We start from the raw sequence: 16,655 nt of genomic DNA on the forward strand, positions 1-16,655 counted from the left end.
ACCTTACAATTTATTGTAAAATTTTATTGTTCAGGATATATGGGAAACGATTTACAGTTTACATGAAAGTAATTTCTGTTTCTTTTTACTGGAGTCCTAACCACATAGGGGTTAGGGACAAAAAAATTGGCCAGCGCAGCTGCGCTGCTAAGACGTCTTGAAACCTGCAGGTTGACTTGTCAGTTAGCGCAGAGAAATTAACTTTAAACGAAAAATGCTTAAAAGTTGTTTCACGCAGTGGAAAAGAGTTACAAATAATAAACTTAGAATGGTCAAAAGTGACATCAAACCAAAACACCTCTTCTGAAGACAACAGAATGAGATTATTGTGTGTAGACTTCGCTTTGGACACACGACACTAACGCATGCATTTATCAGGACTTAAACAACTCCTCCAACTTGTCAAGTGGTGAAGGTTTAAGTTTAGCACACATTCTATGCCCTCCAAATTGTTGCCATGTTCTTTACAGGGCCTCCCTACTTTCACTTTAGAGTCTTTAGACCAATAATTTCTCAGAGATGATCAGTTAAAAATTGATATTGTTTTAAACATTTACTCCTTTCCTTCAAACGCCTCAGATGGGAGAAGCCCAACAATATTGTTATTTTACTGTTTTGGCCATAATTTTTTGTCCAGTTTAACATCCGATTGCACCATTGTTTTCAACGTAAAAAACCTTTAAAATGATGTCTCAGTATATATATATGGTCGTATTTGAAATTTTGAAGTTGAACTGGGCCTTATGTACCTGTATAATTTTTCTCCAAAACAGAACCAGACTAAAATATGTTAAACACGTATTTTTCGTTTTTTGATAGCTTCATTGATTCAAGAAAAATTCAGCGAGCCATCTACAAAGGACACCCGGTACAAGGAGAATGAAATGGAAGGACGAGAATCGTTAGATTCTTTTATTCACTCTTTTTACCTACTTGTTAACATTGTATACGTCAAAACAACGTCCGCTTTGCCAAGCTATAGTAAAATATAATAAATAAAATGTAAAGTATAATATATTTGTCGCCGAGAATCAAATAGATTTCACGACATTTGAAAAATGGCAAAAAGGAGGGAAAATTCAAAAGGTGGGGTTGAGATGGGATGTTAGTGCCCGAGTTGATCGAAGTCACGATAGCTCAAGTGGGAGAGTAGCAGCGTATCTAGCCGAAGGTCGTTGGTTCGAATGCCGCTCGTGACACTGACTTTTTTAAAAATTTAAGTTTATTTCTGCAATTTTGTATAAGATTAGCTGGGAAAGATGAACCCGTGATTTTTTATATGAATAACGATGAATTAGCCAAATAAATATTGATCAGATGACATTATCCCTTTGACCCCTTTGATTTTGGTTGATTCTGAAGAAAGGTTTTTACTGTTGTTTCTTGAGGTCTAATCTTTCATTCATTCAAATATTGTTTCCAAATTTTGAATAGTTCAATTATTGAAAGGTTTACGTTATACTAGGCGAGATTGGAGAATAATCGAATCCAACCAAAATGTCCAGTTATTCAATAAAATGTAGGCGATCAAGTAAATTTATGATTTAGAAATCATATTTCTATGTCAACCTAAGGTCACTTAATAATTACAATAAAAAATTGAATGAAATACTTCAATAGGCAGACAGATTTGACTTTAAGATAATATATAATAGTGAAAAACTATTGACAAACGAACATATTCGACAAATACCAACGTGGACAATTATTCAAAACCACGTCATATCGTCGCAACAATGCTCATGAACGGCTAAATTATTCAAATTGAACGTGTGGTGAGAACAAAAATCGGCCTGGGCTGTGATCAATTAGTTTTGTTTTCCCCTGTCTCCTGCACATGTTGCCGATCCTTGAAATTCCTCGGGCTTATCTTCTTTTGTATAGCAGTTTTGACAGGTCGGGGGAAAATGTTATGAATGGGCCAAGGCTTATCTGTAAGCGACCGATCCTTTGGTTCTTGCTTGTGATGACGGCAATGAAAGTGGTTTTCCATTAATCCTTTTTTAAACAACGGTTTGACTGAAACAAAACTCACATTCAACATATATAAATAAATGCAGTGATTATTGTAAATTGATTTAGCGATATACAAAACCCACTCGTGTTTGAAGATTGTTTTGCCTTCTTACTTCATAATCACCAAGTTATTTTGTATTTTATACTTTCTAAAGTCGGTGTGTTTCTTAGTGACCTGTTGTTTCATAATTTGTTGAAGTCGTGAGGGGCGGTCAAGAATGAGGTTACTTAGAAAAACACCTTTTTCATATTTTTGCCGAAGTTTCGACCTTTATTCGGGTCATCTTCAAGGCATAAAGTGTTTTTTTTTACAAGGGTTCGCAACAGCAGAGGTCACATAAACCCTCAGGGTGCCGGTGTTTTTGAAAAAAAGCACATTTGTAAGTATGTCGGGTTCGAATGCAGGGCCGCTGGATTCGAACCCGGGACCTTTACCTTACAGTTATGAGCGCCGTGTCAACGCCTAAACCGTTGCGGCCACCGACGCCCTATAAAAAGTGTTATTAGCAATAGAATAGCACCACGCTTTATGCCCTGAAGATGTCCCGAATAAAGGTCGAAACGCTAGCAAAAAAAGGAGTTTTTCTATACTACCTCAGTCTTGACCGCTGCTCGCGCGACTTCAACATATTATTTCTAAAGTCTAGTGAGCAAGATCCCCTCCAAATAAAAAACTTTCTCCTTCCAGTAGACATGGACTAGCGAACTGTTTACGAAGTTCGTTATGAACTTTAATTAGAGGTGGTATCGGTTTCATTTTCCTCCTCTGGATGTGAGTGACACCCTGCCACTATGGCCCCTTCTCAATCTTTTTGTGTTGGTTGACAGTTCAGCACTTTGAATGATTTGCTAATGTAATGCCATCTTCAAAATTGCCCATTTTTTTCTGCTGATTAAAACATATGCCTATTGTTATCTTTGTGTAGCCTTTTAGATTATTTAAATAGGGAGAAATAATTTTCCTAATATGTCCAATGTTTCTTGATAATTCCGAAATCGATGTTCTACTATTTTTCGTTCCTAATATTATTACGCGTTCAAAAAAGGAGGTCAAACAATTGGAACGACCAAAAACGTTTACATACCTAGTAGGAACAAGCTGTATTATAACTTGGTACAGAATTGGTTTTATATTTGACCCTTTTATGTCATGAAAATGTATTAGACTGTCTTCATATCGCCAAGTGTACTAAAGATCATGCATCAAACCACCATCAGACGATTTTACTTCTCAAATCAATACGACTTACTGACGAATTATCTATGACTTCAGGTGTCCCAAGGTTGAATGATTGCCATTTCGGTTGTTTGTAGAACAAGGCCGAAAACTCGGGCCTTTTGTACTTCCTCAAGGCGGAAGAGCTGAATGATAATTTTTGGTTTGTCTTGTGATTTTCAATTCGTCATAATAATAGGCTTGTTTTCTCTCTGTATCTCGGTAGGCATTAGATATTTCACCGTCGGATTAGGGTCAAATGAGTAAGCCTTCCGTCTTTTCATTAACTTCTGCACCGTTTGTACTTCTCGAACTCGCGTTAACTTAATTCTCATTTAGTTTTTAGTCTCATTTAGTTTTAGTCATTTCTCTCTGCAATGGTAAAAAATATTTTATTATAATAATGATAGACATTATGTAAATTAAACAATAACCATGTAAATTACAGTATTTATAGCAGTAACAAGCTTTCACACAATACATATAAATGTTTTGTACAATCTAACTATATTTTTTGTGGTCGCGACAAATTAGCACTGAAATTTTATAAGAGACTTGTAGAAGTTCTAAAAACGTATGTTCATTACTTTTTACTTTCTAGAAAAACGAGAATATTAAAAACCTCTTACGATCGTGGATAATACAGCGAAATCATTGTTGATTTCAGGCAGCTGAATTCCGTGAGTCACCACTGATTGGATGTCAACTTGGTTTCATTTTCGTTCTAAAGTTTTTGCTTATTCATACGTATAAAACGTGTTTCTCTTAAGGAAATGGCCCATTGTTCGAAATAAGTGTTAATCTGAAATTTAAAAAAATAAGGTGCCCTTGTGAAACCTCCAAGTCCGATCGGCGGGGTGACGTTGTCGAAGTTGGGTCGTTTCTTATCAATTTGTTCGCCATTGTGTTCCACAGACCCATCACTGAAGAGGGCGAGAAGCCGAAAAACGTTTGACAATAACAGCAAAGGTAGATGGACCAAAATGATCGGATACGATCGAAACTAAAGGTGATACCAGCCCGGTTCCATACAATTGGTAAAGTTTTGATATTTATCCGATTTTCGTCTTTTGATGTGTGCTGTCTTTTCGCCAATTCTGAATATCGTTTCTCTAAAACCTCGCTGTTGTTCTAGATAGACTAAGTACATGTCAGTTTTTTCTTTTCTTTTTTCTTCTTTAACATCGCCTAGCGACATGTGGAGCTAACTTCCGTCAATTTCCTCACTAGTTCTTTTCTCGTTTAGTGACAGGGAGTTTTTTGGTGGCCCTGACAAGGGCCGGTGTTGTTAGGAAGCGTAGCGTTGAGACGATGAATCGAGGCCGAGACCGAGTGCGTGTGCCTGTTGGTAGAGAGAGCAGTTGGCTGAGATCCGGGTCCGACAGTCGGCTGACTCATCGGTTGAAGGGACTCTGGTGCAACAATTGGCCGGGTTCGAGGTTAACGGTGTGAGTACTCTATCCATCCTCGTAGGTGCTTCATTAGTGATAAGCGAGAACTCGTCGGGTTGACGTGTCTCCAAGGTGTGAGTGAGACCCGATGGGTTGACGACCCTGAAGCCAATGGGGCAGTGCCCTGCTTACATACATTATAGGCACTGATCTGCAGAGCGGAGGGCGAGACCATTCCAGAACCCATAGTGACACCGAACGGGTACCGTGGTAACCGTAGGTTTCCACTACAGGCGAAACGCGCATCCCCTGGATTTTGAAGTTGCAGTTTCCAGGCGAAGTTCGATTAAAATTGTGATATTTCTTGTCGGCCTGTTCAAAATCCTGTCTTTTCCTACCATTCATTCTGGTCAGCGAGGATAGGAAGACCAAAATGATCGTGTACGAACTAAAGGTGATAACTGCTCGATTCCATAACTTTGCCAAGTTTATTACATATAGATATAGATTTATTTCGGGGGATAGGAAGGCCTGGATGTTAGGATGCTCAGCTTTCTGCTAAATGATTTCTTGCGGAAATTCTCTAATCCTTTTCAATTTTCCTACTTGTGTAAGCAACAAGTTATGTGTGATAAACCTAATTTCTAATATAATATGAATGCATAGGCAATCGTTTATTTGTAGTTATTCTCAGCTTTCGGTATAATAACTTGCTTTATTTCTTGTTTTACTTAAATTATCAACATAACCATTTTAATGATGCTAAGCGGCTGCTGCAAAATAACCGAAATAATCTGGAATTAAAAGATGGTCTTCTGTTGTCTGCAAGGCTCTGACATGTAATTTGGTCGTTGCCGATCATATTGATCTGCTTACTCTCGCTTGGTTGGTATGACATAAGCGTTCGCCATTTCGCCATCTTCACTGTGTCTATTACGTACCGAGATCATCTGGATAAAAGATTAGAAGTAATGAAGCAGTACCGTTCATTATTTTCCCTGTCCGATCCTATGTTTTTAAGTGCAACACAGCATAAAATTATTAGTTTATTTTCTAACGCATGGGTGAAAATACCCGTTAATCCAAACCACTCCATCTCCGATTTGACAACAATATAACGAAAGTGTTTTTCTTTGCAGCAAGATTCGTTTTCGACCAGCTGGCCAAAGAGGGTGAAAATCGTGGAAGTCGGGCCACGAGATGGTCTGCAGAACGAGCCGAAAAACATCCCGACCAACGTTAAAATCGAACTCATCCAACGGCTGACAGAAGCCGGCCTGAAGGACATAGAAACAACTAGGTGAGTCGGTCAAGCCCGAATTAAAAATTCGGGTCATCTCATTACGGGTCGTTGTCCTTCCATATGACATTCAGTTTTTACCATTGCTTTTACATATTATTTACACACATTAAAATGAACTAATAATTACTAATTTCAACAACTATTCAACGTATTCTACATTATTGGGAGATCGTGAGATGCGGTCTGGTGTGACGTAGGTTTTAGAAAAACATTTTCTTTATCGTGCAAACGTTTCGATCTTACACACAGAACAAAACAAATACAAATGTAACTTTTTAGAAATAGGTTACATCAACAGAGATAAACACAGCATCAATTACAGAACAGACACATGTAAAATCAGTCGCAGCTATCATTAATCAAATCCAATATCAATAACATACATATATCATCATCACATCGCTCAAAACATATAACATATAAAACAATCATCACATTCGACACATCAAACATTTGTACATAGTCTAATTCTTCAACAATTGGGCTTTCCTTTTCTTAATCATCCCCGTCTATATAATCCTAAAAGGATAATCAGGACGAACCATTAACCACTCTTTTCCCACTGTCGGCTCCTTTCACCTCAAAGAAGCCGACTCCTCATATGAAAATGTCTTTCTATCCCTACTTCCTTCCCCACCCCTTCAAAATCGAACGTATATAAACATAAAACAGCAATATCTCACTGGCACTCTCAACATGACACAAGAATGACCCAATTACGCAGAAAACAATTACTTTGAGTGAGTAGAAATACTTTGATTCAATTTTAAAAAAATATTTTTTCGCATTGTATAAATTCATTTTTTTCCTACATGTATTTGTTAAATTTAAACAATGTTTGTAAATCCCAGGTCCTGAAGAAGATCTCAATAAAGATCGAAACGTTGGCACGATAAATAAAATGTTTTTTCTAAAACCTACGTCACACAGACCGCATCTCACGATTTCCGAATAATCATTGACTAACGGTCACAAAACACCACACATATTCTACATTTCCAAAATCTACAGAAAAAAATTTAAAGGGCAATTTGTTATATGTATGTACTTATTTTATTTGAAAGAGTTAAAATGTTCGAGTCATCAACTTAGTAGCTAATTCTTAGAAATATTTGTTTACCAGTACTCACCCAAACGGCATGCAGATTGCCTGATGCTTAAATAAGGTAAGACAATCGTTTGTTTTGAATGAAATGGGTAAATTGTGTCGACAGACGGTTCGATAATGACTCAAGGCAATCGAAAGTGCTTTACTTCCAATGCTCAATTTCTTTGCTGATATGAAAATGCAAATCAGTTCAAATATAAACTCTTTTAGGACGAAACCCTTTTATACATTATTAATTTATACTTATTTAGAGATCGTGAGATGCGGTCTGGTGATCTCTAAATAATCATTAACTAACGGTCACTAAATATCACACATTAATTTATACATTTTCCTTGCACTTGTTTTCGACCATAAAACTTAGATTAACATAAACTTCTACATAAGTATAGAATGGGTATAGACGGATTAAAAATAGAATAATCTCTACTGTTGTGTGTAATTATTGAGTTTGTGTTGATTTTTATTTTGGTACACTGGGCAATATTGCACCAAGAAAAAGCAAACAGGGTATCAGGATTTCAACAAAATAATTTTACTATGGAAAGAAAGAAGAAAATAGTCGATTCAATACGGAGTATGGAACTCCTCTTGCATTTGACATGGCATCGATTTTATGTGGTTTTGCATGTAATGAGGGGAATATTTTCATACTCCTTCAACAGTGCCATTCTAAATTCCTGAAAATTTTCTAGCATCACTGGGCGACTTTTTACCCTCTTTGACAACTCGTCCCAAAGGAGGTCGGTATGGTTTAAGTGTTGTGACTTTGCATTGTCATGCATAAAAATAAAGCAGATCGTCGATGTATCGCGCAACTGTTAGGGAACCCTCGATGAAAATAAAGTTTGTGCGACCTTCCATGCCTGCCCAAAACAGGATCTCACCAGGGGAACTCGATGGCCGAGTGGTTACGCTGAACGACTTTTATTTGCGGCGCTAGCAGTTTTGGGTTCGAATCCTGACATAAATAATGGAAAATATGAAAAACGTATTGTAAAGTGGTTTGACCTCTCGTCCACGACACCCAACAGGTAGTTTGACGTTAAGCCCTTCTGTAAGACCGAAATTACTTTACTTTTTACTTACATTGTCTCACCATCTTTGGCATTTTTTTCTCTCAGACACTCAGGACAAAATTATCTAGTGTAATTACCATTAAATCTTATAAATTATTAATTTATAAGTCCTTCCCCAGACATCAGGAAGATCTGAATTCCATAAACGAATGAGCATATAAAAACTACCTAGAATTAAATTATAGAAAGCCCAAAGCCAATTATAGGGTCACCTCCTCAAATGCCTCCCCCCATTGCTCCTTTCTCCATCAACATCCAGCCTACCTCCTGCTCCACTGTGAAAAACCTCGGTGTTATCTTCGACCAGAACCTTTCCTGGAAACCACACATTTCCCCATTTTCCCGACACTGTATTGGAACCCTCATTCAATTCCGCAGGTCCCGCCTCCTTCTACCCTCCACCACACGTAAACTCCTAGTCTCCTCCCTCATCTTTCCCTTCTTCAATTACAGTTATGAGGCTTATGGTGGATTTCGGAGGGATTTGAAGAGCGTCTGAAAATACTGATGATTTGTTGTGCCCGATTTATTTTCAGCAATCCTCCCAAATGTCTAGAGTCTGACACCTGCATTCAGATCTATCCTGGCTTTATCCATCCTTCCGTAGAAAGTATTTCCTAGACTTCTTCCTTTACCAATCCATAAATTCTCGTCGACCTCACTATATTTTCAAGATACTTCGTTTCAAATCCTCTATTCGCTCTCTTAACACCCGCTAGTTTCTCAATGACCTGTTGACAATGACCTTTGTTTCCTATTCCTTCACTACTTTCGTGGCCCGCTTGACCAATTAATACAAGACAATTAATTAAGGTTTTTAGTTGATATGAAAGAAAGTTTATGGCACGAGAGAGATTCGAACCCTCGACCTTCGGCTAGATACGCCGCTGCTCTACCACTTGAGCTGTCGTGACTTCGATCCCCTCGGGCACCAACTTCCCATCTCAACCCCACCTTTTGAATTTTCCCTCCTTTTTGCCAATTTTCAAATGTCGTGTAATCGGTTTGGATTCTCGACGACAATTGAAATGGCGACGGAGAGCTTTAGTGAAGTGTACTTCATTTTTAAATCATTAATTCACTACTTTCGTGGCCCGCTTGACCATTAATACTTCTGACAATTAATTAAGGTTTTTAGTTGAGATGAAAGTTTTTTTTTTAAACGTTGATTTAATAGTAATAATTAAACATGGCATTAATGTGTTGAAATGTGTTTGGAAGCCAAACTGACCAAAAAGTGACAATAGGAACAAAGCAATTAATTAAGGTTTTTAGTTGAGATGAAAAAAAGTTAATGGCACCTCGATCCACTCGGACATCAAAAGGAGGATCGAGGTCACGATAGCTCAGGTGGTAGAGCAGGGGCGTATCTATCCGAAGGTCGTGGGTTCGAATCCCTCTCGTGCCATTAACTTTTTTTCATCTCAACTAAAAACCTTAATTAATTGCTTTGTTCCTATTGTCACTTTTTGGTCAGTTTGGCTTCCAAACACATTTCATCACATTAGTGCCATGTTTAATTATTACTATTAAATCAACGTTTAAAAAAACCTTTACTCTCATTTTGTTAAATTATTATAATGAACCAAATGAAACTTATCGGTGATACCTTATATTAAAATTGTATTTATGAAATCAGCTATGTCTTATGTTTACCTGATACATTCTACTTTCTTTCTGTTTGCAGTTTTGTTTCACCCAAATGGGTACCACAAATGGGCGACCATAAGGAGGTCATGCAGAGCTTAGAGAGGCTTCCAGGCGTCAATTATGTCGCTCTAGTACCCAACCTAAGAGGGCTCGAATCTGCAGTAAGTTTCAATAAATGTTATTGCTACAGCCAAATATTAATTTCTCAATTGTAGCAATCGGTGGATACCAAAGTGATAGCAGTATTTGGCGCTGCGTCTGAGACTTTCAGCCTTAAAAACATCAATTGTTCAATAGAAGAGAGCGTTAACAGGTTCAGAGATGTCGCAAATGCAGCTAAAGCGAAAGGAATGAAAGTCAGAGGTTATGTGTCCTGTGTATGCGGCTGTCCATATGAGGGAGCTGTCGATCCAAAAAAAGTCGCTTATGTAAATAACACAAGAAAATCTTGTGCACATTACTTGAAAAATTTAACTCAACATTTTTTTAGGTAGCTAAAAAGCTAGATGAAATAGGTTGTTATGAAATTTCTCTGGGTGACACAATAGGAGTTGGAACACCCGGTACTATGAAAGCAATGCTAGAAGAAGTTATAAAAGAGGTTCCGGTTAATAAACTCGCTGTTCACTGTCACGATACTTACGGTCAAGCACTGTCGAACATCTTAACCGCACTACAGGTAACTTAAACTATTTTACATTTTTAACCATTCAACTGATGATGTAAAATCCTTAGATGGGTGTCACGGTCGTCGATTCATCAGTGGCAGGGCTTGGCGGTTGCCCGTACGCAAGAGGCGCCTCTGGAAACGTCGCGACAGAAGATCTAGTCTACATGCTCAATGGCATGGGCATCAAAACTGGTGTTGATCTCAGCAAAGTTCTGAGTACAGCAGCATTCATTTGCAATGCCCTGGACAGAACAACACAGTCAAAAGTCGGCCGGGCCATGCCGAAATTGTGACTTTGTTGTCGTGGATGTTAATAATACCTGTGATTTCCTTTGAACTTCAGTGATAAACTGTCCTATCCAATTCGATAAAAAATTATGTTTATTTACGCATTGTTAACATTTTTGAATATTTTTTTAAATAAAGTTAGTAATAATTTTTTTAAATTTATTTTATACATTCACATCCCATTACGTTGAAATATTTTTTTTTTTGCTTTGCCGGCCAGGCATCCGTCACGCAACAAGTATCGAAGTCATGAAGATTCAAATAGACTCTGGGGTCTTAATCCGGATGTTGTGGGTTAGAGACCTGCTCATCACAATAACTTTTCATCTTAATCTCACTTTTTATAAAAAAATAATTAATTAATTAAAAATAAATACATACTTTCGTTAAGATGACCAAAAGTAGTAACATACATATCAATCCTATCTAAGCTCGAATCCCTTTCTTCCTACAACAGCACCATCACATGGTTCCACTCTATCTTACCAATCGACTTTAAGCTGTCGTCCCACAGCCACACTTCCTCCTTCCTTCCATTAAAATCTCTCCCATCCTTTTCAGTATCTACATTATGACCTCAACGATTCCATACAGTATTGGAACTAACTTTTATGCTGACGACGCCCAGGACTACCTGTCCTTCTATCCCTCTGAACTATCATTGTCCATCCCTATCCAGTAAGACTTAAATTCCATCAACAACTGGGCCCACGAAAATTCCCTCAATCTCAATCTTACAAAGTTCACAGCTGTTATAATAGGAATTGGGATCCAGTCATCTCAAATCCCTCTTCATATCCTCTCTCCATCAATAACCAGCCCATTTCCTCCCCCCTACGTTAAAAACCTTGGAGTTACCCTTGACCAAAACCCTCTCCTGGTACCCTCATTCACATTTCCCGCCGTTGTATCACCTCCCTCATTCAATAACGCCGTTCCGGGCTCCCCCTACCGTTTTCCACCCGTAAACTCCTCCTCTTCTCCTTCTTCGACTTTATGTGGCTTACAGTTGGCTTTCGGGGGAACAAAGTAAGCTCCTAAAAAGATTAATTGGGGGCGACGGTGGCCGCAAGGTTTAGTCTTTGACACGGCGCTCATCACTGTAAGGTAAAGGTCACGGGTTCGAATCCAGCGGCCCTGCATTCGAACCCGACATTCTTACAAATGGGCTTTTTTTCAAAAACACCGGCACCCTGAGGGTTTATATGACCCCTGCTGTTGCGAACCCTCGTAAAAAGATTAAAATTAAAAAAAAAAAAATTAATGAACTGTCAGGTTTATATTCGGCATCCCCATCACGGCAATATTCGTTCGTATCCTGACTCTGCCCCTCTTCTCGAAGTTTTTATTTTCTTGGTTCCTTCCTTACCAATTAACACTCATCGTCCTCATTACATTATCCAGTGCATCCAATTCAAATCTTCTTAGAACTCCCTCCCCTTAACTAACTGCGATGCCTCTTCCCTTACCTCTTTTAAACATCTCTTGAACAAACACCTTCTCTCCCTCCAAACAGACTATTCAATCACGGTTTAAATTTACTCAGTAATTATTATTTTTCTATGTTAATTTTCAGCAACCTATTTTAATTTTAACTACTTAGGTTTTGGTTTATATAAGTCCGTTGTATTACGTTGAATACCACGACAAGGTTTATTTTTGTGTCAAAATATTAATAATTTTTACTTTAACCTATGTATTTTTCTAAGGGGTCACTTCAGTCCCAGAAAAAATTATTTCTTTTTTTTCTTCTATAAAAACACTAACATGTTGAAGATTATTTTTCCCTAAAACTGTAAATTATTCCATTGGCCACTGAGGAATTGCTACGAAATTAAACATTAACAAGAAAAAGCATTGTAAATTAAAATTTAATTGTTTAAAATAAAAATTATGTACAAAATGTATAGAACTTTATTGTGTTTAACATGCATAGCACAATGCAACTTTTTAAACATTATTTTTATACATAAATTAATTAAAAACGCAGACTTTATTAATAACAATATAATACATTTTTCAAATAAAAAATATTTTATACAAATGTGCCAACCTCCCACATTCACTTAGAAGTGTTTTCTGTTTGATCCCAGTTTTTCAGCTTTGTACTCATCAAAAAGTTATCTTTGAGCACCTCCCATTTGTTTGCATCTTGATCTTCTTCTTCCTCTTTCATCTCAAAGTCTTCTGCAACCTCAACCTGAAAAAAAAATTATGAATCGGCTTTTCTTTTAATTGTCTAGCGAAGAGGGTGAGTACCTCATCTTTGATTTCATCTTTTTGCTCGCCCATGAGCATTTTTAAGAACTGTTTCTTGTTCATGTCAGCCAGGGGCCTCTTTTTAGTCAAACTGGCCTCCTCTTTATTAGGATTGGCTTTCTTGTGGTCTTTGACTGCATTGAAAAGTTGAACAATCCCTCTGCAAATTTTCAAATTCATAAATACTGGTTTCTTTTTAAATTTAATTTATTCTTGAATTAGAAAAGAAACAAAGACCAAAATAACTTTGTTGTTAATAATAATTAATACCAGGAAATTAAAAATATTTATCTACTATCTTATTAATTTTTTGTCAAACTTTGTTATAATTATTGACATGAAAATTTTTCAAACTTCAGGAAAAGAAGGAGCCTATCAGATGAGCCTTGATGTTGGCCATCAAAGGCAAAATGCTGAGAGGTATCAGGCAAACCAAAACAGTGAACATGGGTCACCAAGATGATCAGGAACAAAAAAAAATTAAATCCATTGAATTATATAGTTGCAAAATGTATTTTTTTGGGGGAAGAGAATTAAAATGTAGTAAAAAAACTTTCTCATTAAAACAAATTTACACACAGCGTCCAAATTTGACATATCTTGAAATGTAATTTGAACCTTAACCATCATTTGGTTAGATCAAATTACAGATTTGACACTGCAGCCCTCAGAAGAAATTCTTGCAAATTGAATTCATTTCTTCAAATTACATAACTACATTATCATGATAATATAAGTCAAAAAAAAAAATTAAATTAATAAAATAAAAGGGTTGTATTTTATCTATGCTGAGACAATAATACAAAGTTTCCATTCTTTTCTATATCCTATTTTAAAAATAAAATAAAATTTGTATTGCATTATTTTTTATTGGCCAAATATTAAGGGCTAAGGTTACTAGTAGTTGGTCTCTACAGCTTTCCTGAACACCACAACCAATATTAGTCTGTTAAGCTTACAGCTTTTTACCAGATCCCGAAGCTCTTTTAATAGCTTTCATGTGTTATTCAGATCTTGGCTTTTCCTCTCCCAGAAGTAGGAATCTCACCCATACGCAATCACCCCAACAGAGTACATGCTCCGCTGTTTGTTCGTTTTCCTGGAAATATCTGCACAGGTTTGTTTCTGTTGTTCCAAGTCTATACATTCCAGACCAAAATGATCAAATTTTATGACCTTTCGTCTAAATTTTGCGGCACACATCTTTGCAGTAATAATGATATAATGGGAACAATTCAATTAAGGAACATTTCAGAAGCACAGAAAAACAGAAAAAATGGTATTTATGCTACCCGCACATGGACAAAATCATATGATTAACATGTAAAATAAACACTGTAGCATACTGAAAGATAAATACACTAATAAATTAAGGAGGATAAAAATAGTCATGATGTTTTAATTCACTTGATTTTTGTTTTCACCTAAAAATATAATACACAGAGACACCTCTGAAAATGACAAGAAGTGGAAATGGGTCTGACAAAATGATCGGAAATGACCAAAGTATTACATTCATCACCTAACAAACAGAACCCAAGAGGAAATCTCACAATTGATTATATTATTGATAACTAGATTATATTGTTGTTAATAAAGCAAATAGATTCTGGTCATGCAGAAAGGCTTAATGTCCATCCAACTTGGACCAATTGGGATCTGAACCACTTTACAAAAGTTTTTCCAAATTAATCACAAATAAAATCGCAAGGGCTATGCCAAGATTTAAACCCAGAACTGCTAGTACCAACCAAACCCCTCAACCAATGTTGTTAACTTTAATACCTTACATTTTGAACATTCTATGTAATTTAAATTATCAAATCAATCAAATGAACTTGGGTATGAATACCTGGTAGCAATTTTTGCAAGCGCCTTTTCCTTGTCTTTTTGTAAAACATTTGGTTTTTCCCTTCCTCTGGATGTCCACTCTTTCTTCTGTAAATAATGTAAACTTTAGTAAATAGCTTGAAAATGAATTAACTAAAACATTATAAAAAATTATTATTTGGGCATCGTGAGATGCAGTCTGGTGTGACATAGGTTTAGAAAAACATGTTCTTCATCATGCCAGCATTTTGATCTTCATTGAGATCATCTTCAGGGTTCAAAGTGTTTGTTTAGTGTTGTTTACATGTGTCATTACTGTGTGTCGTTTAAACGACACCCCCTCTCATGGGCACTCTCAACACGACACACAGTGATGACACATCTAAACAACACAAACAAACACTTTGAGCCCTGAAGATGATCTCAAAAATGATCAAAACCTTGACATGATGAAGAAAATGTTTTCTAAACCTACGTCACACCAGACTGCATCTCACGATCTCCAAATAATCATTAATTAACAGTCACTAAACGCCATTTTATTATACAAACTATTATAAGTTAATTATTGACCTTTTCAGTCAGATTTTCTGTGGCATTTTTATTGGGGTCTTCCTCATCTTCTTGTTTTAATTTCATCATGGACAACCTTTTGGCTTTGGCTAGGACTATCGTTTTCTTCTTCGGCGGTTTCTTAACACTCAGGATTTTCTTCATCGCATCGGCCCAACCAGAACTGACACCACCCTCTTCTTTCCCATCCTCACTGGACATGCAGCTTTCGTCTGCTTCATCGTTTTCCATAACTTGCGACTCTCCCGGTGAATCAACTTGTGCCGGTGCCATGTCCGAATCGTCACTGTCCATGCAATCGGATTCATCCAAACTATCATCATCTATTGTTACTTTTGATTCTTTGCTCTCCATGCTCTGGGATTTGTTGTTCAACTGAAACTCCTCCGGCACCATTTTTCCTCTGGAAATAACCATTTGATATTGACTATGGAAGGATTCATCCAAAAATATGAATAATACAAGAAATTCATTTGGAAAAAAATACAATACAACATCTAGTAATTTGCAATGTTTAAGGATTAAAGGATTAACATGAGCGACGCTTTGCTATTTAAAATCAATCAAATATATAATTGTAAATAATTGCAAACATAATTAATTTAATCTTAACTTACTCAGTAAGAACACTTTGAAGGTGAACCGTCACGTGTTTACTATACAGAACGGTAACCAGCTGGAAGGTAGCACAAGCATTCTCCATGCGTTATTTTTATGACGTCACAATATGAGATTGGATAATTTACTTACATAAATGTAAATAACATATAATTAATAATTACAAACCATATTATAACACCAGCCAATAGTTCAACTATCAATAACTACATTAAGTATTTCAGCCGGAGTGGTTTGGTTTCATGCTAGGTCTATCTACCGTAGCCAGGATAGTAAATGACGTAACATACCCTTTAATGCAAAAAGCATACCGGTATAGTTTTGATAGATATTCAAAAGGCCTTTGACACTGGTTAGCATAATGGTATGGTGAGCATGATGGTCCTTTCCTACATAATAAAAATAGACCACTCCTAAACAATGCAGTTTCCTTTCAAACATCCCTTTCCGAATGGAGAGACATTGTTACTGGTGTTCTTCAAGGTGATTTCCTTGGACCATTCTATTCCTTGTAATAAACAAAATATCTCGCCTAAGAACATAAAAATGTTTTCAGCCTACACGAGGAGATATTTACATTGTTTTGCGAGGTAAGTGTAATAATTTTAAGTTGATAGGAAAGAAAATAGTTATTATGGAGTTCCACAAAATTAG

General features: G+C 36.7%; 2 protein-coding genes across 3 annotated transcripts in view; one reads left to right on the plus strand and one right to left on the minus strand.

The window, feature by feature from the left end:
• Positions 1 to 10,828, plus strand: part of LOC106660933 (hydroxymethylglutaryl-CoA lyase, mitochondrial) — a 32,790-nt gene extending 21,962 nt beyond the window's left edge. For both annotated transcript variants that reach the window (XM_014384003.2, XM_014384004.2), the window contains exons 2-6: positions 5,763 to 5,923; positions 9,801 to 9,924; positions 9,979 to 10,191; positions 10,254 to 10,442; positions 10,499 to 10,828. In XM_014384003.2, coding sequence (XP_014239489.1) covers positions 5,763 to 5,923; positions 9,801 to 9,924; positions 9,979 to 10,191; positions 10,254 to 10,442; positions 10,499 to 10,726 — 915 coding nt within the window. In that variant the 3' untranslated portion in view covers positions 10,727 to 10,828. The remainder of the gene's footprint in view (positions 1 to 5,762; positions 5,924 to 9,800; positions 9,925 to 9,978; positions 10,192 to 10,253; positions 10,443 to 10,498) is intronic.
• Positions 10,829 to 12,617: 1,789 nt separating this feature from the next.
• LOC106660979 (RRP15-like protein) lies at positions 12,618 to 16,101 on the minus strand. The gene is made up of 5 exons (XM_014384063.2): positions 16,001 to 16,101; positions 15,384 to 15,786; positions 14,833 to 14,918; positions 12,981 to 13,140; positions 12,618 to 12,921 (listed from the first exon to the last, which is right to left on the minus strand). The coding sequence occupies exons 1-5, from the start codon at positions 16,084 to 16,086 to the stop codon at positions 12,784 to 12,786; spliced, it is 873 nt and encodes a 290-aa protein (XP_014239549.1). The 5' UTR covers positions 16,087 to 16,101; the 3' UTR covers positions 12,618 to 12,783.
• Between the last annotated feature and the right edge of the window lie 554 nt (positions 16,102 to 16,655).

This window comes from Cimex lectularius, unplaced genomic scaffold, assembly GCF_000648675.2.
Source record: "Cimex lectularius strain Harlan isolate CLEC.00 unplaced genomic scaffold, Clec_2.1 scaffold96, whole genome shotgun sequence".
Classification (NCBI taxonomy): domain Eukaryota; kingdom Metazoa; phylum Arthropoda; class Insecta; order Hemiptera; family Cimicidae; genus Cimex; species Cimex lectularius.